The sequence below is a fragment of the Xyrauchen texanus genome, chromosome 5 (genome assembly GCF_025860055.1).
Source record: "Xyrauchen texanus isolate HMW12.3.18 chromosome 5, RBS_HiC_50CHRs, whole genome shotgun sequence".
In the NCBI taxonomy this organism is placed as follows: domain Eukaryota; kingdom Metazoa; phylum Chordata; class Actinopteri; order Cypriniformes; family Catostomidae; genus Xyrauchen; species Xyrauchen texanus.
Window position 1 is genome coordinate 25,751,309 of NC_068280.1, and position 27,291 is coordinate 25,778,599.

Consider the following 27,291-nt stretch of genomic DNA (forward strand, 5'->3'; position numbering starts at 1 on the left):
ATATGTAAAGGTCCACATGAGAAATATATTTGTAATTATTTGCATATAATTCTGTAACCTCTTTGGTTTGGTGATTCAAAGGGGTTACAGAAATTTAACTTGGACCTTTGTTGCATTTATACTCTTAGCTATTCATTAAAACATTCAATGATTTAGCATGAGGCAAATTAATAATTGATTGTAATTGAGATTACGTTATTATGATGTAATGGGATGTTGATTTAGTGCTGCGGTGTATTTTGTGATCAAGTGACAGCAGATTTTATGCTGTAGAACTAGAGCACGTGCAGTATTTGGTTAGTGACTTCTTGATACTGTTGTCAAAGAAAGATAGTTAATAGTAAGTAAGCCTTATATATCCTATGCCAACCCAAATATTAGGGAAAAGAGGTACTGCAAATAGAATTAATTTCGTTTTCAGTCAGTGTTTATTGTAGGCCTATTATGCTTCTCTCGGTTATGAAATTAACTGAATTAATCTCGGTGTTGTTTGTTTTAATAATCGATTTCATGTTACAGGCCTGTCTTAAAAATGAGTACTTTGTCATATGAGCCTCAGTAGCATGTTTGGTCAGCCCGGGGGCGCAATGTCTTGGAGACTCTCCATTCGTCCAGTGGAGCATGATGTTTTACTTTAAGGGATGTCGCTGCTGCTAAGACACTTCGACATTCGATTTGTATCAACGGTAATGTATTCTTTTCTTTTTTTAACCAACTGTCTGTACCTAACGCCAAATATCTTAAATTTAACGAATAGCATTTGTATACATTATACAAAAAGAAATGACGTTGAAATAGCAGTGCGAACATCTGCCGGTTGAACGCCACTTTAATTTTGTTACATTGTAATGGTGATTTGTCACAACTGTTTTTGTTGTTGTTTGTTTGTTTTTTTGATGGGGATGAAACAGTCACCTCTTAAAATCCTTGGCTATCGAACCTACGTTGTATGAACTGACGTAGGCTATTTGTTGTAGAGGAATGAGCTGCAGATATCGCACTGTTTTATTTTTGCTTTTAAATAGGCTACGTCATGGCTGTTCTGTCTATCAAACTCCTTTACTTCTTACAATTATTTGGAATATTCAGACATTCATTTTCAGTCTCACTGAATTCTGTAAATATAATTATCATGTTAAAGGGTTGTAACAAGTCGAACTTCGATTTAAACAGTGGCTCCTTGCTTTCTGCGTAGGGATGGGCGGATCGATCCTAAAGTAGGCTATCGATACTTCTGATATTAGGCTAATGTTGTATAAAAAAAATAGATCCTCACACATAAAAAAAATGTGATTCTAACTTTTGTTTTTTTAACTAGGGATATTGTTATTTGGTTACCATGAACATGAAAAATAATCACAAGCTTCAAAGTGAAATAAAAATGATTATGCTGTATCGGCAAATAACTATTTCTTCATCCTCTCATCTTAACATGCTCAAATGCTGAAAGAGACAAGCAGCGTTGCGCCGTCACAAGGCTCATTCAAACAAGAGGAATGAGTGCCTTGTAGAGGTAATGATAGAAAATCAGAGAAACGGCCTCTGGAGTAAATCCACACTAAAATAACATATCTAAAGGTGACATGTTTCTTATAATGAGTTTGTGGGAAATTGTTGCTAAGAAATAATAGCTACAATAAAATAGTTAACCATGGTTTTACTAAAGTGATATTGTAATAACCATTTTTTTTTTTTTTACAATAATACTGTAGTAGTTGGTGTAGCATGGTTATTTGTGTGGTAACTATAATTTAACTAAATACCAAGGTTAAACGATAGTTACTGTAGTGAAAGAACAATCATGATCCATAATGTATGATCGCTTCAAAATGAATTTCCACACACGTTTTAGCCCTCCATGGCTCTCACAGTGGATGGTAAAATCCTCGAACGGAATATGGCATAGGCTTAATGGAACTACGTTTGCATTTTTTTTTTTTTAATTTTTTTTTTTATTAAGCAAACATCAAAAATATTACAACAAAATGGCATTCAATTTTTGACTACGTTTACATGGACACCAGAAAGCGACAGCAAGCAACGTAATTTCCCCGCGACGCTTGTGTAAATAATAAACATGGTATCCAAGGAAGACTTTTCAGTTGCTTCGTAGCAATAGTGATGTCAGAACACATATCAAATTGAGCCTACAAGCTTAGCATAAAATAGCAGTCCCATAGACATTTTTATGGATGTCTATGAGGAGATGCTTCAGTGTGCTGAAAAAACTGCTTTTGTGAGGAAACGGCTCATCACTTAATGAATTGACTGCCTGTCCGCTAATCTTCAACATTTTTAACACGAAATTATCCTCTTGGAAAAACTATCTGTGGAGTTTACTACGATAAAATTACTGTTTAATAAGAAATGTCACAGACATTTTTGCGACAGGTAGGTGTCAGTTTACGGCTCTCCCCATTAATTTGTATAACATTCGCAAATCGTGATTTACTGTCGTAACACACTTGTTGATCGTGACGTTCTCTCCAGTGGTAAACGCGCGGAGACTGTTATCACGGTATAGAAGATCACTCTTCAAAAAACTGTAATATGCGTTCCCTATCGAGAGGTCTCTCCTATTGCGTAAGTAGCTTACGCTATGGGAAAACTCAGTTTCTCGAGAAATATTGAAGTCTTTATGTAAAACGCATTGCAGCTGCACAGCAGACAGCGATGAGCGAGGCAGCTCGGTCATTGGCTGTGCCGCGGCAACTGCTCGAACCAATGATGGGGCGACTCTGAGCACGCGACCAATGGGCGGCGCCTACGCGTCCAGCGCTCAGAGCCTGCCGAAATTAGCATAGGCAGGCTATATAATGGGCACCCCGTCATGCGAGTTCCTTTAGATTTAATCTCCTTCAGCGAAGACCGGCGCCTTCAGCCGCCTTCGAAGCCTTCTGCTACGCCATCCGGCGCGCATCGCATATCCTTTACTGCAAGCGCTCGCCCCGCGACGCTTTTAAAAGTAAAAGAGTAATTTTCCAAGGCGTTGTTTCAAATGCCTTCAGCCTGCGCCTCGTGCAGAGGCCCTCTTCACGACGGAGATCGGCACATCATCTGCACTCGCTGCCTGGGTCTGGACCACGCAGAAGCTGCACTCATTCAGGGCGGATGCCCCGAATGCGAGGCCCAAGGAGTCGCTTCTGCGTGGCCCATTGAATGTGACTCCTTGGGCCTCGCCGAGCTGCGCACTCGTTCGGCACATCAGGGGACGACGATGGAAAGGATGACAGCCTCTCTCTTGACGCTGCATCCGATGACTGGCCGGGCTCGTTTGACCCCGCGCCATCGACATCAGCGGACACGAGCGCGGGCACCAGCATGGACTCGGAAATCGTCCGTATCCTGTCAAAAGCCGTGGAAGACCTCTGGCTCGACTGGTCTTCCCCGGAAGAACCCGCCCGCAGCCGGCTGGGCCAGTGGTTCCTGCAGAGCGCCGGCAGGCCCCCCGACAGAGACCCTCTCCTTTCTTCCCTGACGTCCACGACGAGCTCACAAAGTCGTGGAAAGCCCCGCACTGCTCGCCTAAAGCCTTCTTTTTCTTCCTCGCTCTCCTCAGTGGACGGCGCGAGAGAAAGAGGCTACGAGGCAACCCTGCCCCTCGAGGAGACCGTGGCCAAACATCTATGCCCACCCTCCACTGCTGGATGGAAGGCCAGAGCTTCTCACCCCTCGAAGCCCTGCAGAACCATCTCAGCTCTCGCCGGTCGCGCATACGCCGCCGCCGGCCAAGCTGCGTCAGCGCTGCATTCGATGGCGGTCCTACAAGTTTTTCAGGCCAAACTCCTCCGCACCATGGACGAGTCTGTACCTGAACCCGAGGCTTTCAAGGACCTGCGCAGCGCTACGGACGTAGCCCTGCGAGCCACAAAGGCCACCGCCCAATCCATCGGCGGGCCATGGCTAATTTGACCGTCCTTGAGCGCCATCTGTGGCTAACGCTAGCGGAGATGAAGGACGCGGATAAGGCACCATTTCTTGGCGTGCCTGTCACTCCAAGCGGCCTGTTCGGACCGGCGGTGAGAGAATTCACTGGCGCTTCACTGAGGCTCGGAAGGATTCGCAAGCTATGCATCACTTCCTGCCCAAGCGCTCCAGCTGGTCTCAGAAACCGCCCCAGCAGCAGCAGCGAGCCAGGGCAGAGCCGCCCGTCTCCCAGCCGAAGAGCAGACCTGAAAAGGGCGCTTCGGCGCCGCTCGCGTTCCGCTGGCGAAGAAAGCCGCACGAGCAACGAGGTCCTCGGCCCAGAATCACTCTGAACACGGACCCTCGTAAGTCTTCCTAGCAACAGGAAGAAAAAGAGAAGTACGTGTCTCACAAAAGCCGGACCGCTCTCTCTCAAACATCTAAAACATTACCCAGTCCCCTTACAGGCGGTTGGAAATGTCTATACAGCAGTCAATGGGCCAGTCATAAAACTTCGCTCACCTGCAATCAAGCGCCGTTTTTACGGCGACACACAGAAATCACGAAAAGAGTCATTTTCTGCCTGTGTCACTAAGGGTTCACATGTCCACACTAAAGTGCGCATTCCCACATATCAATACTGTCCAAACAGTGCCAAATACCTCCCCAGTTCAGGCTGGATGTCCCAAAAATGTAGATCGTGTGCCTATTGTCATGTATGCACCACTACACACAAGCACTGTTCCCACAGTTATAAACAATTCCCCAGTAAAAACGGGAAATACTATAAGTGTAGCGCGCGTGCCTGCTGTACTGCATGCACCCCTACACACAGCTAGCCATACAGTTTCAAACAGCTCTCTATTTCATGCCGCAAGCATCACAGATGCAATGCTGTGAGCAAGAAACTCCCCGCTAAATCGCGGAAAGCTTTATGAATGTGGCGCGCGTGCCTATTATGATGTATGCACCCCCACCCCAAAACACTGTTCATACAGTTTCAAGCATCTCTCCGACTCATGCTGTGAGCATCTCGGAGATAGCGCATGTGCCTGTACTCTCACACGCACCCCTGCACTCGGCACTCAATACGGCTGCTCTGAGAGCCGTAGACTCTGTGTTAGCACAAAGCTATTTGCCGGTGGGGCCCATACGTCACTGCGACACGCCCCCAGCCAGCATTCAGCCCATATCTGTGTGAGCAGAAGCCTGGGAAAAAATCCCCGACATGCCGAAATGGGTTTTGAACATAATAAAACACGGATACTCACTTCAGTTCGCTCGCAGACCACCCCGCTTTTCAGCGGTGGTCGAGACGAAAGTGAGAAAAGATGTGTCACATGTTCTACGCACCGAGGTGCTCAAACTGATAGAGAAGGGCGCTATAGAAACTGTTCCTCCCTCTTTGAGCGAGGCGGCTTTTTACAGCCGCTATTTTCTCGTCGAAAAAGGGCGGTGGCCTTCGCCCCATCCTGGATCTCAGACATCTGAACAAAGCTTTAATGATTACGCTCGTTCAGAATGTTAACAACCAAACATATCCTCGCGCAAGTTCAGCCCGGGGATTGGTTTCTATCAGTGGATTTGAAAGGCGCTTACTTTCACATTCGATAGCGCCTCATCACAGGCCCTTTCTGAGATTCAGCTTTGAGGGACAGTCATACCAGTACACAGTACTACTATTCGGCCTATCATTGGCCCCGTACATTCACGAAATGTATGGACGCGGCACTTTCCCCTGAGACAGCGGGAGTCGCGAATACTGAATTACCTCGACGATTGGCTAATCATAGCACAATCAGAGGACCAGTTAATGACGCACAGATCTTGGATTATCAGCCATCTAGAATGCCTGGGTCTGAGAATCAATTTTGCAAAAGCGTGTTATCCCCAGCCAGAATATCTCTTTTCTGGGAATAGTGCTAGACTCAGTGCAGATGACAGCGCACCTCTCATCAGAGCGGCGCTCTCTATTCGACGCCTTGCAACATCGTTCAGAGCGGTAGCGCGCGCCCCGTCAAGCGATTTCAAAGAATGCTTTCGGTCTCATGGCCTCGGCATCAGCTGTACTCCAGCTAGGATTGTTGCACATGCGTCCTCTCCAGCGCTGGCTCAAGAGCCGTGTCCCCACTCACGCGTGGCGCTCGGGCCACTTTTTGATCAGAGCGAATCACGGCTGTATAAAAGCCCTGACGCCCTGGAAAGCCATCAACTGGTATCAAACCGGCGTGAGTCTTGACGTGAGTACGCGGAGAAAAATGATCATGACAAAATAGGATGGGGGGCCCTTTACGAGGGCAGGCCTGTCTCCGGGTTTTGGTCAAACCCGGAAAAGCGCCTACACATAAACTGTCTGGAAATGAAAGCGGTCGCCTTGGCTCTCAGAGCCCTGCTTCCGTACCTAAAAAGCGAACACGTCCTGGTCGAGCGGACAACATGGCGGTAGTTTAGTGTATAAATCGCCAAGGTGGACTCAGGTCGAGCTCCCTGCACCCTATGGCCAGGGAGCTCATCCTATAGTCACAACACCACCTGCGCTTCGCTAAGGGCAGCGCCGCGTGCCAGGTGTCCTGAACCAAGGAGCGGACATGCTATCCAGAGACAAGGTTCTCCCAGGAGAATGGTCTCTCCACCCTCTGATGGTTCAGTGGTTATGGCAAACCTTTGGCGAGGCAGAGGTCGACCTCTTACGCCTCCAAGGAAACGCAGCACTGCCCTCTCTTCTTCTCAAAAAGCACGGACCGCTCGCCCAAGTTTGGCCGAGCAGCCCCTTGTATGCTTTTCCCCGATCGCTGATGCTACCTCAGGTCATCAGTCGGATCAGGAGGTGAAGTGTGCAGTGCTCCTGGTAGCCCCACTCTGGAAAAACCAGGCGTGGTTTCCAGAACTGATACAGATGATGCAATCTGCCCCATGGCCGATTCCGCTGAGGCAAGACCTCCTCGGACAGGCCAGCGGGATGATTCTTCATCCCGCCCGATCTGTGGGCCCTGCATGCATGGCCCCTCAGCGGGTTCCGAGAACCTCCCCAGTGGAGTTTTGAGAACCATTACTGAGCTGGCGCCCTCTACGAGGGCTTGTATGCCCGAAAGTGGAAAGTGTTCAGTGACTGGTGTGATACCAAGAGTTTGAACCCCAAAGCGTCGCGAGATACCAAGTGTACTCGCCTTTTTGCAGGAGCTGCTGGAGGCGGGCGCACACCCTCCACGCTCAAAGTCTATGTGGCTGCCATAGCGGCGTCACACAATCCTGATAAAGGACATTCATTAGGGAAAAGCGATGTGATCGTTCGTTTCCTAAGAGGCGCTAGGAGGATGAACCCTCCTCGCCCACCTTCGGTGCCGATCTGGGACCTGGCCACGGTCCTGGACGCACTCAAGGGTGCCCCGTTCGAACCTCTCCGAACCGTGCACCTTAAGCAGCTCTCGCTCAAAACCGCGCTCTTGCTGGCGCTCGCTTCAGTTAAAAGAGTGGGCGACCTGCACGTGCTGTCATCAATCGCTGCTTGCCTGGAATTTGGACCTAACGACTGCAGAGTTGTCCTTAGGCCAAAGCACGGGTATTTTCCTAAAGTGCTCTCTACACCCTTCAGAGCACAGGTGATATCTCTGGCAGCTTATCGTCCCCAGCAGATGAAGGCGACGCAAATTTACTCTGCCGGTCAGGGCGCTCAGAGTATATTTGGAGCGTTCTGCCCTGTTCAGACAGAGCGGAACAATTATTCGTATGCTTTGGCGGCCGAACTAAGGGTCTCGCTGTCTCAAAGCAAAGAATATCGGCTGGATAGTGGATGCTATAGCGCTGGCTTATGAAGCCAAGGGCCTTCAATGCCCCTTAGGCATCAGAGCTCACTCTACGAGGAGCATGGCCTCCTCGTGGGCGTGGTCGAGTGGGATACCCATTGAAGATATTTGTCTGGCGGCAGGCTGGGCCTCGCCTTCGACATTTATCAGGTTTTATAACCTACAGGTCCCCTCATTGCATTCCAACATTCTATCAGCCTGACTATAGAATGGAATAGAGTGTGTGTATGCTGGGCATCACCTCCTCCCTTATAAGGTCCGTCTCTGACCGACTTAGAGGATTTATTATGCGTACCAGTACATAAAAAGCTCAGTACATAAGATGTGTGCTTGTGTTTGTACAAAGAGCCCGCCTTGGGCAAGGACGCTCTGTAATATCCCAGTATATAGCTTCGCCGTTGGCGGCTCGGGGAATAATCACTTTGCTTTAAAGCTCAGGCACCTGCCTCTGGTTTTATAGAGCGAAGTCAGCACGCACTGGCGTTTTACATGGTGTTCCCATAGCGTAAGCTACTTACGCTAATAGGAGAGACCTCTCGATAGGGAACGACTTGGTTACTAGCGTAACCTCGGTTCCCTGAGAGGAGGGAACGAGTATTGCGTAAGCTGCCGTGCTTGTGCTTGGTCAGTTCGCTTCAGTCGATTGAACCTAAAGGAACTTGCATGACGGGGTGCCCATTATATAGCCTGCCTATGCTAATTTCGGCAGGCTCTGAGCGCGCGAACGCCCATTGGTCACGCGTTCAGAGTCGCCCCGTCATTGGTTCGAGCAGTTGCCGCGGCACAGCCAATGACCGAGCTGCCTCGCTCATCGCTGTCTGCTGTGCAGCTGCAATGCGTTTTACATAAAGACTTCAATATTTCTCGAGAAACGGAGTTTTCCCATAGCGTAAGCTACTTACGCAATACTCGTTCCCTCCTCTCAGGGAACCGAGGTTACGCTAGTAACCGAGTCGTTTTCGTGGCCACATAAACTGAGTTTTCCGGCAGAAACCCGTTGTGTGTTAAACTGCGTTCTCACGGCGTAAGAAAAAATATTAAGGCGATCTGCGCCGCTTTCTATGGATGCCCAAACCTGCATAAATAATAAATTAATAAATGTATTAATAAAAAAATAAATAAAGGAATAAATGTCTTGATAAAACAAATATAATTAGTTTTTAATTACATTTATTCCTGAATTTATTATTGTATGACTTTATTACTTTATTATTTTCTATATTTATTTTTAACTTTATTTTTATTCTTTTTAGCTTTTAATTATTTATTCATTTATTTGAATATTCATATTTTTTTATTTATGTGTTAATTTATTTGTTATATTTATTTATTCCCACATATATTTATTTCCATATTTATATATTTCCATATATTTGTATTTATTTATACATGTATTTATTTTAACTTTTCTGTGTGCAACATTTAAATGAGGGAGGCGGTAGATTTTTTTTATTGCAGATGTATATACATAAACGATCAGGGAAATTAAGCATGGTTGTGTCTTTTACAATGAACAATCATAACAACAGAAATCAATAGTATGGATTTGCAGACATCAAAATATGAAGTTATATACACAGGAAAAAAAAAAAGAAAAGGACAAGGTTAAATCATATCATTTATGAAACTTACTCATTTTGTGGTTTTGTTGAAGAAACAGCTCCACATTTATTTTGTGATTGTAGTATAACCAATAAATCTTGGATTGACTTAAGCTCTTATGTTTTTAGCCCCACAAATAGCTATAGTTTACACTTGATATGGCTATGACCTGACGTCACATCAAAACAAGTCAAGAGTAATCGAACACACGCTTCAATAAGCTAATGGTGAGCAGGACATCATTATCATACAAGAGACAGAAATGTTTTGAATAAATACAAAAATAAATAAATGTGGGAATATTTAAATATAGAAATAAATACATGTGGGAATAAATAAATATAAAAATAAATGAATGCATAAATAAATAATAAAAAAAACAAATGAAAGATTTTTTTTTTTTTTAAAGAATAAAAATAAAAAGAGAAAATAATAAATAAAGGAAAAAAAAGTCATACAAAAATAAATTCAGGAATAACTTCATTAAAAACTAATTATATTTGTTTTATCAAGACATTTATTCCTTTATTTTCTTATTACATTTATTTATGTATTTATTTATTATTTTTGCATGTTTTGTCCTCCATAGCTTTCTGCAAAAACCCTGGATTAAACCGTTTTTAAGTGCATGTAAACGTGGTCAATTTCAGAGGGGAAAGATGCCAAAATCCACTGTAACAAAGCTATGTTCATTTAAGGTAAAACTGGTATTCAAAATAATTTAGACCAGTGGGTTACTCTGAAAACGACAATGTTGTTTCCGGAAGCAGTCTGTACTCATGACTACCTGACATCTGACAAAAATCATTTGTAAACTGGTTCTTTTTCAATTCTATGGGAGCTACTTATTTCAACAAATCAGATTTTTTTTTAAAACTCTGTGTCAACTTGTTATAACTTTGCATTTCCCAACTCTATTACAATCGTGCTAATTCTGTTTTTCATTTTTAGGTCTTTATGTGATGTGACCCTTAAAACTCCTTGATCATGTCCACCAAATCATCTTTGCTGAAGGTAATTCTTCTTGGGGACGGTGGCGTGGGAAAGTCCTCTCTCATGAACCGTTATGTCTCCAACAAGTTTGATTCACATCTATTCCATACAATCGGTGTTGAGTTTTTAAACAAAGAGCTAGAGGTGGACAATCACACGGTCACCCTACAGATCTGGGATACAGCAGGCCAGGAGAGGTTTAGAAGTCTCCGAACACCCTTTTACCGAGGTTCTGACTGCTGTCTGCTTACATTTAGCGTGGATGATAATCAAAGTTTCCTTAACCTCAACAATTGGAAAAAAGAGTTTGCATTCTATGCAGATGTCAGGGATCCGGATAAATACCCATTTGTTGTTCTAGGGAATAAAGTAGATGTAACAGAGCGTCAGGTGTCAATGGAGGAAGCTCAAAGGTGGTGCAGAGAGAATGGTGGTCATCCATACTTCGAGACAAGTGCCAAGGATTCCACTAATGTACCAGCAGCTTTTGAGGAAGCTGTTTGGCGTGTACTTGCATCCGAGGATCGCGCAGAGCATCTGTTGCTCACAGACACTGTTGACCTGCGCAGGAAGCCTCGCTCGAATGGCACATGTTGTTGATGCCCTGTATTGAAATGGCCAAAACTGAAAAACTGTTTACAATGTGTAAATCTGCAAGTTCTAAACAACAGATGCCAGACAAACATTTTATGTGCAGTATGATACATATTTTGTATCATTGCAGTCATTACAGAGCTCCATCATCTCACACGTGTCCTGCTCTGAACAAGCAGAATCAGAATCAGCTTTATAGCTTTAATGAACACTAATGCAGAGACTTAATATAATCTCTCTGTGTCACATTCCTTTGTCAACTTGAAAAGCTCTGGATAACATTCCTGTGTGCTTTATTTATATCATGAATCTCAGTAAACCAAACAGCGATTGAGAAATTAGTTTATGTGCACTTAGACAAATTCTAATGTTCTTGACAACTGAGAAATAAATGTCAGCTTTTGTACTCATGAACACTAGTACATACTTGTGTTTCTGTCTCATTTGCTGAGTACTTCTTAATGTACATGCTTTAATTGCCTTTAGCAACTGTCTGTTTTAGTTTTTTTATGTATTTATATCATACATTGTTTATGTGAATTGAATTTTCAAAGGGCTGGGATGTGGAGATGATCTTGCATTATAAGCCATTTTGGAATGAGCCTTTCTGAGTCACATCACTTAATTGCCTTTCTGAGTTACATCACTTAATTTTCAATGGGCTTTGGATGACTCGATACTCATAATTTATATGTCATCTGTAATTTTGTTTTGTTAAATATGTTTGAATATAAAAAACTGAACAGAAGAACTTTTGCCATATTTATACTGTTGTTGCTGTATGTTGATTTTGCATCTGACATATGTGCAAAATTTCAGCCTATATACACATTTGGGTATTCATTAATTTAATTGAAACATCATACTACTGAATTAAAAGTATTTGATTATAATGAATCCCTTTCATTGTGTTATTTATATATTTTTATACAGTATTCATTTTATAATTTTAATTTAGTGTGATGTAAAGTAAAAGGTAATGCTAAGGCATATAGTTTCCTCATGCCTACACCCGGTGTAACCACATTTAACAGTACATGGTAGGACTAAAAAAAACGAATCAGTTACCTTAAAACAGTGAAGTTTTAAGGAAATGTGCAACAATTTTTTTTATTATCTCAGCAAGGTGCAGATGATCTACATATTTTGCACAGTTACTTTTATTGAATAATGAACACAAAACAGTTAATATTAATCATAGAAAATGTTTTACTAGAGAAGGTTACAAAAATCACTGTACAGGATTCATAAAACATCTGACTTCAAATAAAATGGACTATGAAACATCAAGAACTACAATTCCCATTAACATACATTGGATTATCTACAATAGACAATACTGTCTATTGTAGTTCATCAGATTCATCAGTTCATCAGTACTGCAAAACAAAATTAAATATCTTTCCTTCATGCAATAATGAGGGAACAATAGAACATCCAGGCGCATGACTTCTTTTTCAAAAACAGGGCAAATAGATTAATGATCTCATCCCTGTGAAGTCCCTTTAATATATATTAACATACATGAAGAAACAGCATATAATAGTAGTAAGACAGTTGTATGTGTGGACAATACTTACATGCTTATATTTACAGAGAATAATTATTTCACTTTTCATAAAAGAGAGAACAATAAAAAAGAGATTTAAGATGTAAAAGTAGTAGTAGAAAGAGCGAAAAAAACAGATACACTGCAAAAACAAACAGATACACTACAAAAACAAGGCTGCATTGCTTGACTGAAAAAACAATCCATTCATGAAATTCGTGTCATTTTCATGGCAGTTTCAGAGTTCCACATCCAAATAGCAATAACTCACACAGAGGAGTCACAATCGTCTAAAAAAACTCATAGTAAACATCGATCTTGCCATAAGAACAATTATTTATAGACTGAAAAATACTAGATTTATAAACAAAACATCTTTTGTTTTTAAGTATGTAAGGAAAATGGAAAATAACAAATCTGTATGGCTGATGAGGGCATCTGGTGATATCTAGTTGACATTATTATGAGTAAATAATAAAATACTTTCTGAATTTTTTTTTTAGAGAAACATTTTCTGGTGTGTGGGCAGGTATGGGTGGTTTACGAGGACATATTTTTAGGTTACAATCTGGTATTTACAAGGGTAGTATGCTATAAATGTGGTTTATGAGGGTATTTCTAGTGTCCCCAGAATTAAAATCGCTTAAAAAACATACTACATGATGTAATAATGCAGAAATGTTTTTGTGAAGGTTAGGGGATAGAATCTATAGTTCGTACAGTATAAAAATCATCATGTCTATGGAGAGTCCTTATAAGGATAGCCGCACCAACGTGTGTGTGTGTGTGTGTGTGTTAATACCTGTTTTGCTATTATAAGATTAGTGCAATATGTCAAGAACTGGTATTATCTCCCCACCCCCTCCAAAAAAATTGTAAGAAAGAGAACAGAGTTGGAAAAAGATCTGAATCCATATATCTAAGAAAGAGAAATATTCTAAATAAACAGACATTTTAAATATATAACCTGGCACCCATTATAAAAAAAAAAAACAAAAAAACAAAAAACAAAAAACATAACAATCATTCACTTTCACACATGTATTTACTGTATATTTATATAGGTATAAAACACCAAATGGAAGTTCCTGCAAAATGTCTTTGAGGAGTTAGTGCAGAGTTAGTCTATGAAATAAGCAGTGCTTCACCGAGACAATGCATCATAAATCCAAACATAACCCAGTTATAACCGTGACTCTACACTTGTACATACAGTTTTTATCAATTGAAAGACACTATAATACACACACGTTTATACAGTCTTAATGATGTGGACATGCAAATACATCCTATCACCTCATTAACTGCAGGAGTGATGATTTCACTTTTTACAGATGTTAAGAACTTGCCAAAACATGTTTTATCATGATTATAACCAACTTATACCACTGTTAGGATGCACGGTCAGGAAAGTGCACCGCTTAGCAGTGTTAGTTTGAGCTGCGTTTCATCTGAGGGTGGCAGGTAATTGCAGCAGAGTGTGTGTGTGTGTGTGTGTGTGTGTGTGTGGTCTAGAGAGCAGGTTATATAGAGGCTGGGCAGATTAGAGCTGGGAGATTTGTTTATTAGTAAGAGTTTAGGCCATCCTTAGAGCGAGACTGCACGTCCTGCAGTTCTTGATCATCCTTGGTCTTGATGTCCTGGTAGGCATGGGTCTGCTGACATGCCCCCTTAATATAGGCCCAGTTAGCTGCCAGGATCATCAGGTAGTGGATCTGTGGACAAAAGAGATGGGGAAAGTAGAAAGACAAACAGACAGACAGAGGAAGGAAGGATTAGTCATGAATTAAGTAAATAGCCAAAGCCAGCTATTAGAGTTAAGACAGCATCGATTAGTTGCTCTAAATCTATAAATACACAAATCAATATTAGTTGAAGAGAATATATGGCATGTGGTTATTTCATGAAGGCAGTTAGCACATAGAAGCTGATTTAAACAAATCTACTGATCACAGAACAAATGTAAAAGAAAAGGCTGACCGTAACTATAAAATAAAGTCAAATAAATGGATTTCTGCACAATAATAGTTTATTTCTCATTATTGCCACAAACAGAGACTACACTGGTTTGAGAATAATACAAAAGGCAAAAAACTATATGATGTTTAAATTCATCAATATACAAAGAATATTAAAACATTTAAAGTAGTCAGATTAATCTAACAATAAAGGCACTGAATGACAAAGTATTTTTTAGAATCAGTTCTACAAATGCAAAACAATCTCATAAGTAGTTAAAAACAGGGGAGTCTCATGACCAAAATGTCACCATACTGACTTTTTGCCTGTATCATCAAAATTAGAGGTCGACCGGTATATCAGTTTTGCCGATTAATCGGCACTGATAACAATTTCTGGAACTATTGGTTATCGTCAAAAATCCACAGCGATAATTTTCCCCCGTTGTGTCTGGTGCTGGAGCGGCTGGGAAGGGCACGCTGCCGTTATACACACTGCCGTATGAGAGCGGCTTCTAGAGGCGAAATAAAAACTATCACTGATGCCTCATGGTGGTTGTTTTGACATATGTGACTGCACGTTGAATGCATAGGAACACTGCACGGAGCTGAACAATGCAGATTTTAAACACCAACAACTAAATGGTATGTATAGAGTACACGTTGTCATATCATTATAAAGTAATTAATTTCTTGACTTGATGCTGTATGTTTGCAGACCAGGCTGAGAGGACGCTTACATTAAAGCTAACCTCAAGCAGTTATAACAATGTGACAAAAAAACATGCAAGTCCTCCCCATATGTTTAAATAAAATATATTACCATCTATTTGCTTTAGTTTATATCCAGTCACGTTTATGCTTTAGCAAGCTAAGTTGTATATTTAAAGGTAGTGAGAGATTTGAGAAAAATATCTTCATGCAGTCAAGAGAAACATATAAACAAATCAGAAATGGAACTGATTTTAATTTGTTTTTTTTAATCCTCACAGTAATACATATTTATGTCATTTGATTAGATAATCATCAAGTGATCGGTGTGTGTGTGTGTGTGTGTGTGTGTGTGTATGACAAGTTTTTCACTGAGAATTTAAACAAGTAGAACAGCACAAAATACAAACAAAAAACATCACTGAATCTTATAGAAGCATTAAAAAAAGCATAAGACTTTAATTAATTTATTACTATAAATTAACTCCCTGACAATACATGCAAACAGTAGGTGTGTTCGACTTAAACTGCATCTTGCATAACTGATCGGCGAGAATTGCTGGTTGCGGTCAAGGGAGGAGTTGAAAAGAGAATCATCAAGCTCCGGCTTTGCACTTTGCACTTTGTGCTGAACCTAAGATCACACAATGTTTGCTTTCTTTATTACAGACGAAGTGGAATTTAGATTACAGATGCCTGAATTTTATATAAAATAAACAGAAACATTTTTAATTTTAAAATGTTATGTGCTGCTTGATACCGTGCCTGCTATGTGTACAAGAAGAAAGTCCAATAAAAGCCTATTTATTTTAATAACAATTAAGTCAGTATTTTGAATTGTTTTTCTGAATAAACATGATATTACTATGATAAACATAATGTAACATGGTATAAACATGATGTACTGTTTTTAGAACACAGCTTTGTGATAGTTTAGTGGAACTGGAGGTGTCAGATTAAACACCATGTTAATGGCATTTACCATACTTACTATTTCTGCCATAGAATGATATAGCAGAAGTAATAAGATTATTATGTGAAGTATGCCATTGCAAACTCAGCCCATGAAACAAACGTCACCATTGTCACGTTGTGAGTCTGGCCAATCGTGAATAAGTTGTGTTGTCATTCAGAGCTTGTGCACTTAAATTGAAGCACCTGCACAGGCTGAGTCAGACGGCTGGTCTCAAATTGCTCTCACAGTACTTTAATGGATTATATCTCCATGACATGTGGTGGCACCATCTTAAACCGGACAAAATTTCTAACCCACATGCACTGCTTCATGTCTGGTGCCAATCGATCTGCGCAGTGCTCCATGAAGTCAAAAACATCTATTAGATTCTCACATGATAAGATCGGTCATATGACACACAAGAGCCAATGGCATTTGGGTGATGAGTTGAATATAAATCTAAGTGACATTTCAGTAGTGCAGGCAAAATGTCCCACCGGTAACATTCGGTCATGAGAGTGTGTAAGTAAAAAAGTATAGTCACACCCTTTACATATACATATAGTATAGAGTGAATGCAAAAGTCTGTGAGCATCAACACAACCTTCCTATAATCTTTAAAGACAGAGTAATGCATAATTATTCCCTTCTCATCTATTTTACATTCTTAACTTGCCATTTCTATCTGACTGACTTCTGGACTATGTGGTGCCTAAGGTTGAATATAATAATTGAAAACAAATTTCCCCTAGTTTTAAGGTTTATTTGACTGACAGGAGAGTTAAATTCATAGTACCCAAAAGCAATTTTCAAATTAATGCTAAATAAGCAAGCAGTTATACATTTATGTGATTCTGGGTTTGTACTATATGCTATGTGTGATAAAAATTTGTACCTAGATGGACACATATATAGATTAATTGAAAACATTAAGTCAGTGAAATGTATTGTCCATTTTTTGTCAAAAGATCAACTCATGTCCATAATTATGAATGGAACACGATGGCAATAATTGTTTTTACATTAAACTACACAAGAGTAATATTAGCCGTAACATTAGCTATTTTTTCTTTCTCTTCTCATTTACACACTTTTTCTCACTCAATTTCTCTCTCTCTCTCTCTCTCTCTCTCCTCCTTATTTTGTATCTCTCTCTCTCTCTCTCTCTCTTTCTCTCTCTTTGTGTCTCTGAGAACAACTTTCACAGAGTGTGCTGTTGCCCTCTTATATTCAAAAGGCTCAAAACTTAGTGGTGTGACGGTGGTCATAGCTCTTAAACTTCAACACAGCAAAGTTATATGTTGTGGCCATCATATAGATGAGCTGAATGGAAGAGAGCAAAAGACAAACCAGTGGGTGAGACCAAACTTTTAGACGTATAGCAGTTTACAGTGCTTCACCAAAAAAAATAATAATAATGTACACAAAAAGATATATTAACTTGATAAAATAAAGGGGTCATGTCATTAGGAATGTAATATTCCTTGATATTTTGACATACAAGAAGTCATTGTACTACAAATACGAACACAAAACCTCCTCTCCAGTTAAAAAAAAAGATTGCAAAACTCTGCAAAAAATAATTTTAAAATCGACTACATTGTGATGTAACAGTGCAGTGTCATTTCACTAGCCCTGCTTCCACAACATTGTTGCGGAGAACTGGCAGAGCGGTTGAGGTACTTCAACTCTGAAGGTGGTGCTTATAATGTTTTATATGTGTGTTCATGTATTTCATGTCTTTTATTTTGAAAAGTTTAGTTCCTGTTCATGTCATGTGGTTCTCTTTTCATGTGATTTCATGTTTCCCTCCATGTTCATGTGCCTTGTTTTCATTGGTTTATTGTTTCGTTAGGTTGTTATCAGTTTTAGTTTGTCATTGGTTTTAGTTTATAAGTCTTGTTATCTTGTTTATAGTTCTGTCTGTTCATTGGTTAACTTGTTATTGTTTTACCCAATGTCTGTGTATTTAAGCCCTCATGTTTGCCATTGTCTCTTGTCTAGTATTGTGAATGTAATGTTGTTGTTTTGTTCTAGTCAAATCAAGTCAAGTCCAGCAAAGCCAAGTCTAGTTCAAGTCAAGTTCATGTGTATGTTTAGTTCTCGTTTATTGTTAGGGTTTTTGGAATTCATGTTTTGTTTAATAATCTGCACTTGTGTTCATCACTCCATCATTGAAGTCTTCATCATTGTCTGTGCCAGCATTGTTACAGAATACTAGACCAAATAGTGAATCCAGCAGTTTAACTTCTGCGCCTACGTCAGGGGAATCATCCCCTGGGGGACTATATGGAGGATTTTGGTGATTTGGCCAGCCAGGTGGACTTTAATGCGGTTGCACTCAAGAAGTGTTTTCAATATGGACTTAATGAGCCAATCTCCATTTTGATGCCAGGTGGTAAGAGTACCCTCACCGTCGCTCAATATATCAACCTCGCCCTGCAGATCATTGGTTCCACGTTCACTGTGGGGAGGCGGATGCCGAGCCAGAGTTCCATGACATGGCCGCTGAATCAGAGTTCCATGACATGGCCGGTGAATCGGAGTTCCAAACATGGCCGCCGAATATGAGTTCCACGAAATGGCCGAGCCAACGGCCAGGCCTGCCACGGCTGACGAGCTGGTAGCCTCGTCCATCCCAGAGCCAGTATTGCAAGCCTCATCCATCCCAGAGCCAGCATTCCCAGGCTCGTCCGTCCCAGAGCCAGCGTTGTCAGCCTCATCTATCTCAGGGCCTGCGTTGCAAACTTTGGCCTCTTGGAGGAGGAGGAGAAAGTGTTTTGTTTCCAAGTCTCTGCCAATGTACACGACCACAGAGATCGTTTCCAAGTCTCTGCCCATGTATAAGACCCCGGAGGTCATTTCCAAGTCTCTGCCCATGATCACGACCCCAGAGATCGTTTCCAAGTTTCTGCCCACGTTCACGACCATAGAGGTCGCTCCCAAGTCTCTGCTCATGTTCACGACCACAGAGGTCGTTTCCAAGTCTCTTCCCATGTTCACGACCATGGAGGTCGTTTCCAAGTCTCTGTCCATGTTCACAACCCCAGAGTTCGTTTCCAAGTCTCTGCCCATGATCACAACCCCGGATATCGTTTCCAAGTTTCTGCCCACGTTCACGACCACAGAGGTCGTTTCCGAGTCTCTGCCCATGTTCATGACCACAGAGGTCGTTTCCGAGTCTCAGTCCTTGCCCCCGACCACAGAGGTCACGCCTGAGTCTGCTTCAGGCCATGTCACGCCTCAGCCTGCTCCATGCCATGTCACAGCCACGCGTCACCCTGTTCCATGCCATGTCACAGCCACGTCTGAGTCTGCTCCATGCCATGTCACGCCTCAGCCTGCTCCATGCATGTCACAGCCAAGCCTCAGCCAGCTCCATACCATGTCACAGCCATGCCTCAGCCTGCTCCATGTCATGTTATAGCCATGTCTCAGACTGCTCCATGCCATGTCACAGCCAAGCCCCAGACTGCACCATACTATGTCATAAGCAAGCCTCTGCTCCACGGTCCAGGTCCCCTCTCTGCTCCACGGTCCAGGCCCGCCTCCACTCCACGGTCCAGGCCCACCTCTGCTCCACAGGGGACCTTTGGTTTTCACATTTATTATTTAATTGCATTTGGGTTCTTTATTTCATCGTCCTCATCTTTGTCATTGCCATTGTAAGCTGCAGTACATTACACATGCAGGGTGGATGCGGCACATCCAGCAGCACCGTAGGCCTTAGCCGCCAGTGACGATGTAAGCCTTCAGGCCCTGGACGGGAGTCTCGGATAGTTCCGCCAGGTGGTGGCGCTCTGCGGGCACAAGTGCACCATGCCCACTTAATCCACCAGAGGAATTGCTGCATACCCCCTTGCCACCCCACCATCGAGGGTAGTGAGAGCAGAGGAGTTAGCGAATCGGATCCTGGCAGTAAAAAGGTAAGGAGAAAGAAAGGAACAGGGCAGAAGGCGGCCTTGAGTGGCACTCTGGCCCTAGAAACCAATCGTCGTGCCACGAGGGTTCGGGAGGTGCAGAGGCAATCTTGAGCAAGCATGGCAGCCAGCTCCACGTCAGCCTGCGATTGGGCTACCGCACCCGAGGGTGGGAGTCCAACAGAGTCCTCTGCATCAGACATGATGAGCCCACTCTCCAATGTAGCAAGTGATAGCTCATCCTCTTCACAAGCTCCTAATGGAGCCACAAACCTGCCGCAAGACCGGCCCGCGGTTTCATCCGAGAACTCGGGCAGGTCGTACGAGCGTACTGGGGAGCTCCCATTGAATGCAAATTCCACTCGCCAATTTTAATTGGCCTTTTCTCAAAAGATCAGAGATTAATGGCGCTCCCAAGAGCGACCCCTAGTGTCACTTCATACAACACAACATCGAGTGAGTGACAGAAGGGGAAATGAGTGTTTCAGACAGAGGGCCAGAGACAGGGTGGAAAAAGGTCATATAATACTCTATTATGACATATTTTTTGTGCCAATTGCTTAACTAACATTATAAGTAACCCTAAAGGAAAATAATAAAGTAAAAACAAATGCCTGACATGACCCCTTTAAGAATAAACACAGTACCATTTAATTCTCCTCTTATCACAGCGACTCTTCAATAAACTGTTTAAGCCAATTTTCAACATCAAAGTAAATTACCCTAGATTTAAAATAGTTAAGAAAACAGTTAAGGAATGAACCATTAAAGGATGGTCTTACCAGTGCAACCACAGTGGCACCAGCTCCAGCACAAGCAACAATATAAAGATGGTAGGACAGGTAGAACTGCAATGATAAGAGTTCAAGAGATCCATTAAACATGACTAACATAAAAACACCACACAAAAATAGCCATAAAAAAGAACAAAACCTTACGACACAATTTACTCATTTAAAATAAAATTAATCTAATTAAAATATTCACTTTTCATACTGCGTTTGTGAAATAGTGAATAAATAATGAATGCTGTCAAAGTCTTGTCAAAGCTAGAATTTGCTCTTTTGTTTTTGAAATAGTTATTTGTCTGAAAGGTGAAAACCATATGTTTTACACTTCTCTGGCTGTCAAGGTTAAAACAGGTCCACATTCTTAAAAAGGCACACAAAGATATATACATGAAAATGAAAGGAAGTTCCTGTTAGAGGCCAGGGACAGATAAGGGTAGTTATTTACCTCACTAGTATTGCAGATGTCGCTTAGTGTGGACCCACAAGCTTTACCAGGGGTTGCATTCCAAGGGATGATTCCTATAAATTAGGTAAAATTGACATACCATCTTAGGAACCTTTCTGAAAAAACATACAGCAAGGCTAGTTAACTGGAGGCACATGGGCCAAATTCAGCCCACCAATCACTTTTATCTGGCCCTCTGACAGATAAAGATTTTGTTTTTAATTCAGTCAAATTTACAGACTTAATTATTTAGGCTAAAAGATAAATTGATGATTAAAACTGAACCTTCAATGAAAATTCACAGAAAATGTTTCTCCATTCTTCAGGTGTTAAACAGATGTGTCTCACCTTTTGAGCATCTGTAGTGCTCGTAAAAAGAAAGAATTGACATTTTCTCTTTTTTTCAGGGTTACATAGGTTTTATGTAAAAAAAAAAAAAAACAGTTCTATATTAGATTGCAATTGTTTTCTTGTAGGTGGTTATGGTCAAAGATACAGACTTAAGCAGATCTACATTTGTAAACAATAGCCCTACATTGTTAAAATATGCATTATGTTTTTATTTTAAAAGTAAAGTTCTTCAAAACCTATTTACAAGTTGAAGGTGTGAGGTAATGTTTTTTCTTCAGCCAGATCTTTACAAGGAATTTATGGCCAGACCTTAAAAATGTTTTAATTGAATGTCTCTGACAATTTTTATGGAAATAAATGCATAGTATTGTTAACAGTGTTTAGTTATGTTTTTCATGATAACTACAATGAAAGTGTTTGCCAAGAGAAATACAGAAAAAAGTTTGGTGCCATCAAGTTTACATCTGGATAATCTGGCCTCTGCGAGAAAGTAGTTGAAGAGCCCTGCCATACAGTAGACCTTTATCTGTACTCTAAACAGCTATGAGGACTACTCTACACTGCGACAATAAGAAAATACTAAAAGGATTTTCTGACTGGTAGAGGTATCAGATACAATTTTAGTCTTTTATTTGTACTAAGAAGAGTATGCTAGTTAGAACTCACATATTTATCACTACAGATTAAATTCAGATTTTAAAGATAAGTTGTTTTGCTTGAGTACTATTTGGTTGAATCACAGTCTAGGACAAATGTGAATGTCAGTGTGTTTACCATACTGCCGCACATCAATGCAGATGTTGTCCACAGAGGTGAGGTTGGCGATGGGGGACTTCATGGCACCACATGTGGTCCACATGTTATAAAAGAGGAAAACAGGTACCGCAGAGAAGCCGAAGATGAATAGCCATCCCAAGCCCAGGATGTAGGTGAGGAACACAAACTTCACAAAAGAAGAGAACCTTGTTCAGACTATGTTTTGTATTGTTCCAACTACCCTCTCATAATCAATTTTTTTTTCAATATCCATTTATCCAATATTTATGAGTATTAAATAGTTTACTGTATTCGTAGTCAAAGGTCATTTGAATATTTATATCGCATCATGTGGCAATTGACCATAATTAATTACTATCATTATTTTCATAATTTTTTAATCCTGTGGAGCATACAGTATTTATGTGTGTGTGTTGGCCACACCATGGCACTGATGCAACGGCCGCACACAGTCGTCTTGAACTCGCTGTGCATCTCTTTGACAGAACTGGTGGTGTAGAAGCCCTCAGCCAACAGGATAATGCCATAGAGGAAGAAGAAACAGGCAATTCCATAGATAATGAACTGCAAAATCTGAACCCTGTACACCAAAGAAAACATTCAGCCATAGTAAATGTGAGAGGTCTAGGGTGTCCATAGCAAATAAAAAAGATCAAACTCTCTCAAATATCTGATTCTTCTGGCTCTGATCCCTTTCAAATGATAAACAACCACAAAAAGAAATAATCTGACAATCTAGTGCAGATGTACACTACTTTTTAATAGAGGGCGTGAATAAAATGCAGTTGTTGTTATGCTTCTAGTGTTAATTTCATCAGGAAACTGCTACAAAACAGAAAGTGGCACGTAAAACTCAGCTAGCAAAATGTTTGTTATAGTAACGTTCATTCTATGAGACTAGGTTGCAGTTACTGTAACAAAAAAGTTTAAAAAAAGCAACTTTGTGATTACAGCAGAAGCTCCAGAGGAGATGTCTTAATCTACATAGAGGGGGCCTTTGAACATTGTCCCGCACAATGGGGTGTCTTAGAGTGAAAAATTTTGAGGACCACTGATTTATGGCATTTGATTAATTTTCTTGGGTGTTTATATACACAAACTTACACATCAGTAAGGGTGGCATGGTCAGAGGTGATACGAGAAAAGTGGTTCTCCACCATGGTCACAGTGCCCGTAAGTGCCACATGCCCACAGCCAGAGAACAGAGCCACACCAGAAAAGCACAAGATGGTGGCCACCAGAGAGGCATAGGGGACACCACCCAAACACTTGATGAAACACTCAAAGCAGCCTGTAGGGGGAGAAAGAGAGATTCAAGTATTTTATGGGCATTCGTCAAAGGCACACAAAGAAACCTACAATTGAGAAGAATTAATAACTGTGACATATCCGTTATATATATATATATATATATATATATATATATATATATATATATATATACAAAAAAAACTGTAGTTCATTATTATTAGATATATTTATATGTTGCACTATTTTGCAGTAATTTAACAACTGGCCGTGACAACCCCAGAGGTAAAGTGCATATACTTGGTCATATACACCTCATCATGATTCATGTCAGATTAAATCAGATGGCCTTCCATGATGAGCCAGACATCACAGACACTTCATAAAATATGTGCTATCACAGACAATGGTGTGACTGCTAAAATGTAAATGCAAAGAGATCAATTACAGCCACTTCCAAAAAAAATTCGCGTTGGGTGTTTATACATGCACTTTTAAACATCAGTGAGGCTGGTATGGTCAGAGGTGACACAAGAGAAGTGGTGCCTCATGCCCATTATAAAATAAATATTAAGGGTTCATTACAAATTAAGCTTAAATGGCAACATTTGTGGCATAATCTTGATTACCACAAAAAGTTTGATGACTTGTGCATCCTTTTCTTTAAAAAGAGCACACATCTGGGTTACAGTGAGGCATTTACAAAGTTATACATGTACAATGTCATAATAGACCATTTAATAAGTGACAAAATGGTGGACAAATTTGACAGCAATTAAAAATTAAATTTTGTGTGCCATGAATGGTGCGATCAGGAGTGGTCTTCAAAGAGCACAAAGCTACTACAGTTAAGCTTGTAAAAGAAGCATGACAGGTTAAAATAGGTAAACAGTGATTTTAGGTTCTTTGACCCTTAACGCTGCAATCATTCTCAGGAAACTGTGCCATTTGTGTACCTACGGTACGACTTACTACTGATATAATTTAGAGAAGTCACAGATACTGAACTTTTGATACTTTAACCTCTTTACTTTTTACCTGCAAAATACATTTAAATGTAAAAGCTTTACTTTTTCTTTTTTTTTATCTGAATATCAGCCATGCCATTAGTTTGATCTTTATTAAACCACAAGTGAGGGAGGGACATGATAAAAGTATTTTTTATCACATGGTTAAAACATAAGTGTGAAATATTTGAAAACAAAATACACTGTAAATACTAACAGTTATCTCAACTAAAAAAGTTTTGACTCAACTTAAGCTTTACTTTGTATGAATCTTACTAGTTTTAATTAAGTTACCATTACTCTCTAAACCCTAAACTTGTCATTAATAAAAAAAATCGAGTGTTCCTTGAAATGTCACATTTTGGAATGTAATTAATTATTATCATACTTAATTGAACAAACGTGCAGGTTTATGTGCAATAATGTTATAATATAGTTTTTTCTCATTGTTCACTCAAAACTGTTTTGAGTGAGTAACTGCTTTATTAAAGCAGGGCTGTAGTGTTAGCAAACCTGAAAAACAGAGACAATAGAGAGAGGGGGATACCAAGCTGCTTGTGACTTTCAGAGTGCTTATATAATGCTTGTTAAAAATGGCATCAAACACACTCACACACACATGCACACACATACACACTATAAGGAAAAGAGAGGACTGTAAAATTGCACACTCTTGCGTATGCCACTGGTGTTTCCATGGCAACCTTGTGCAATTGGTCTCCTGAACACCTCATAATCGCAGCCATGTGAATATATTAGGGATATCTTATTCTTTTACAAATCTTTTACATTAAATCATTTGTGAAATGTCTGGGGCCATGATGCTGTTTTTCTTTTTATGAATGCAGGGAATCTTTTTGTCAGGGAGTTATGAGAGAGGAGATGAAGCTCTGACAGAAGCAGTTGTGCAACAGGATTGCTTAATCATTAATATTAATGAGCTAATGAGGTAAGCCCAGAGGTGTTGAGATGTGGCCTGGCACAGTAGGTCAATTCTGGGCTGCACTAATGTTACATCCACTTTAATCTTGGTTGTTTTGGGTTGAATGGATCTCATGACTGCGTCACATGACAACAAATACATAATCCTTTTTGAATATCTCTAATTGTGTTCGACGAACTGCATCTTGATTTACTGATCAGCGAGATTTGCCGGTTGCAGTCGGGGAAGGAGCTGAAAAAAGAGCCTTCAAGCCAGACGCTTTGCTCTTCCCATCATGTGCTGAACCTACATCAGTCAAGCAAGATTATGTGATGTGTCCAGTTGAAGAGTAATTCAGATGCTTGAATTTTACATATAATAACATCTAGGTTACTGTTGTAACCTCCGTTCCCTGATGGAGGGAACGAGACGTTGTGTTGAGTGAAGAAACACTAGGGGACTTTCTTGAAGGCCTCGGTTACCTTTAAACTTGAGAAAAGGCCCATGAAAATGTGGCAGACAGAATTTGCATGTCCCTCCCCCGGACATACAGGTATAAAGGGAGGGAATCATGCCTCTGTACATTCAGGTTTTGCACTGAGTAGCTGAGAATAAGGTTCGACCATTGTAGTAGCTCGGTTCAGCGTCGTGGCCAGGGGGACACAATGTCTCATTCCCTCCATCAGGGAACGGAGTTTTCAACAGTAACCTAGACGTTCCCTGTCGTTCACTTCGACTTTGTGTTGAGTGAAGCGACACTAGGGGTCCCTATTCAACCACACCTCCACTAGGGAGTACCAGAGCGGGCAGTGGGAGGTCTCTTGGGAAGTGAAAAGGTCCTACCTGTGCTTTGCCGAACCGTTCCCAAATCAGCTAGACTACCTGGGGGTGGCGTCCAAGTGACACATTCAAGCTCCGAGCGGGGGGGCACTAATGGGACGATCACATATGACGTACCCATTGGGGCTTCGCAGCAGGGGGAGCAGGTAATATGTCGGGGAGCAAAGTTGCATCCCGAAACAATTGTGCTGAGAAAAAAACTCAAAGCATTTACCTTGCTCCATGTACCCGGCTGGGGGAGGGAAAGTGACTGAGGAGGAGGTCCTATGGAGGCGTCCTCTAGACTCATCAGAACCGGCCCGCCAGGAGTCTACTGTCAAGGGTGTGGAGGCGAGGTGGCCGCCCGTGTCCATGGTGCCGTGACTGTAGGTGCTTGGCACCACACCGCCATGAAAATGGGATGTGGGGGCACCCGTTAGTTGACCAAAGGAGTCTGGGAACTGCCAGGGTGGGGTGCGGCAAGAGGTTTCCCTCCCGGCCCTCCAACAGGGGATGGAGTGGCCCAGATACCAACTCTGTAGCGGCCATCTCGCTCCTCTTTTTCATCTCAGGAACACTTGGGAGCCTTCTGGGTCCCAGTAGTGGTTTGTGAGATGGAGTGTCAGCTTCCTGCGGGGAGCTCTATGCTGGGGCTGAGAGCTGGGCCCAGGTTGAAGCGGAGCTGCCTGTTGTTTTAAAGCCGCACGGGGGAGGTTCCAGTCCAGTCCAGGCAGCTCTTATGACCGTCAGAAGTGAAGAGATATCTGCCGCATCCAGGAACTACACAAAGGTGGAAAGATATCTTTAAAAAGACGTTCAATGCCAATGTGTATACACTTTTAGACAAAATATACTCTTTTACTCTTTAAGGTAATGCTGTCGAAGCGCCCAGGGGCAAAGCTGCACTGCTGTGTAGAGAAGGAGAAAGCCGCTGATATGT

At 41.4% G+C, this 27,291-nt stretch overlaps 2 protein-coding genes across 4 annotated transcripts in view; one reads left to right on the top strand and one right to left on the bottom strand.

Annotated features, from left to right (window-relative positions):
• Positions 1-224: 224 nt before the first annotated feature.
• LOC127643754 (ras-related protein Rab-9A-like) lies at positions 225-11,766 on the top strand. Of its 2 annotated transcripts, none has more exons than XM_052126619.1 (3): positions 225-296; positions 520-686; positions 10,263-11,766. In XM_052126619.1, the coding sequence occupies exon 3, from the start codon at positions 10,299-10,301 to the stop codon at positions 10,902-10,904; it is 606 nt and encodes a 201-aa protein (XP_051982579.1). In that variant the 5' UTR covers positions 225-296; positions 520-686; positions 10,263-10,298; the 3' UTR covers positions 10,905-11,766. The 2 variants fall into 2 exon arrangements, with proteins under 2 accessions (XP_051982579.1, XP_051982578.1); XM_052126618.1 differs by having other exon boundaries at positions 246-340.
• A 241-nt stretch (positions 11,767-12,007) lies between these two features.
• gpm6ba (glycoprotein M6Ba) overlaps positions 12,008-27,291 on the bottom strand; it is a 69,928-nt gene continuing 54,644 nt past the window's right edge. The window contains exons 2-7 of one of the 2 annotated variants that reach the window (XM_052126603.1): positions 23,460-23,646; positions 22,779-22,935; positions 22,353-22,521; positions 21,228-21,301; positions 20,774-20,839; positions 12,008-14,162 (exon numbers count right to left, since the gene is read on the bottom strand). In XM_052126603.1, coding sequence (XP_051982563.1) covers positions 14,013-14,162; positions 20,774-20,839; positions 21,228-21,301; positions 22,353-22,521; positions 22,779-22,935; positions 23,460-23,646 — 803 coding nt within the window. In that variant the 3' untranslated portion in view covers positions 12,008-14,012. The other variant, XM_052126604.1, reaches the window with a different exon arrangement.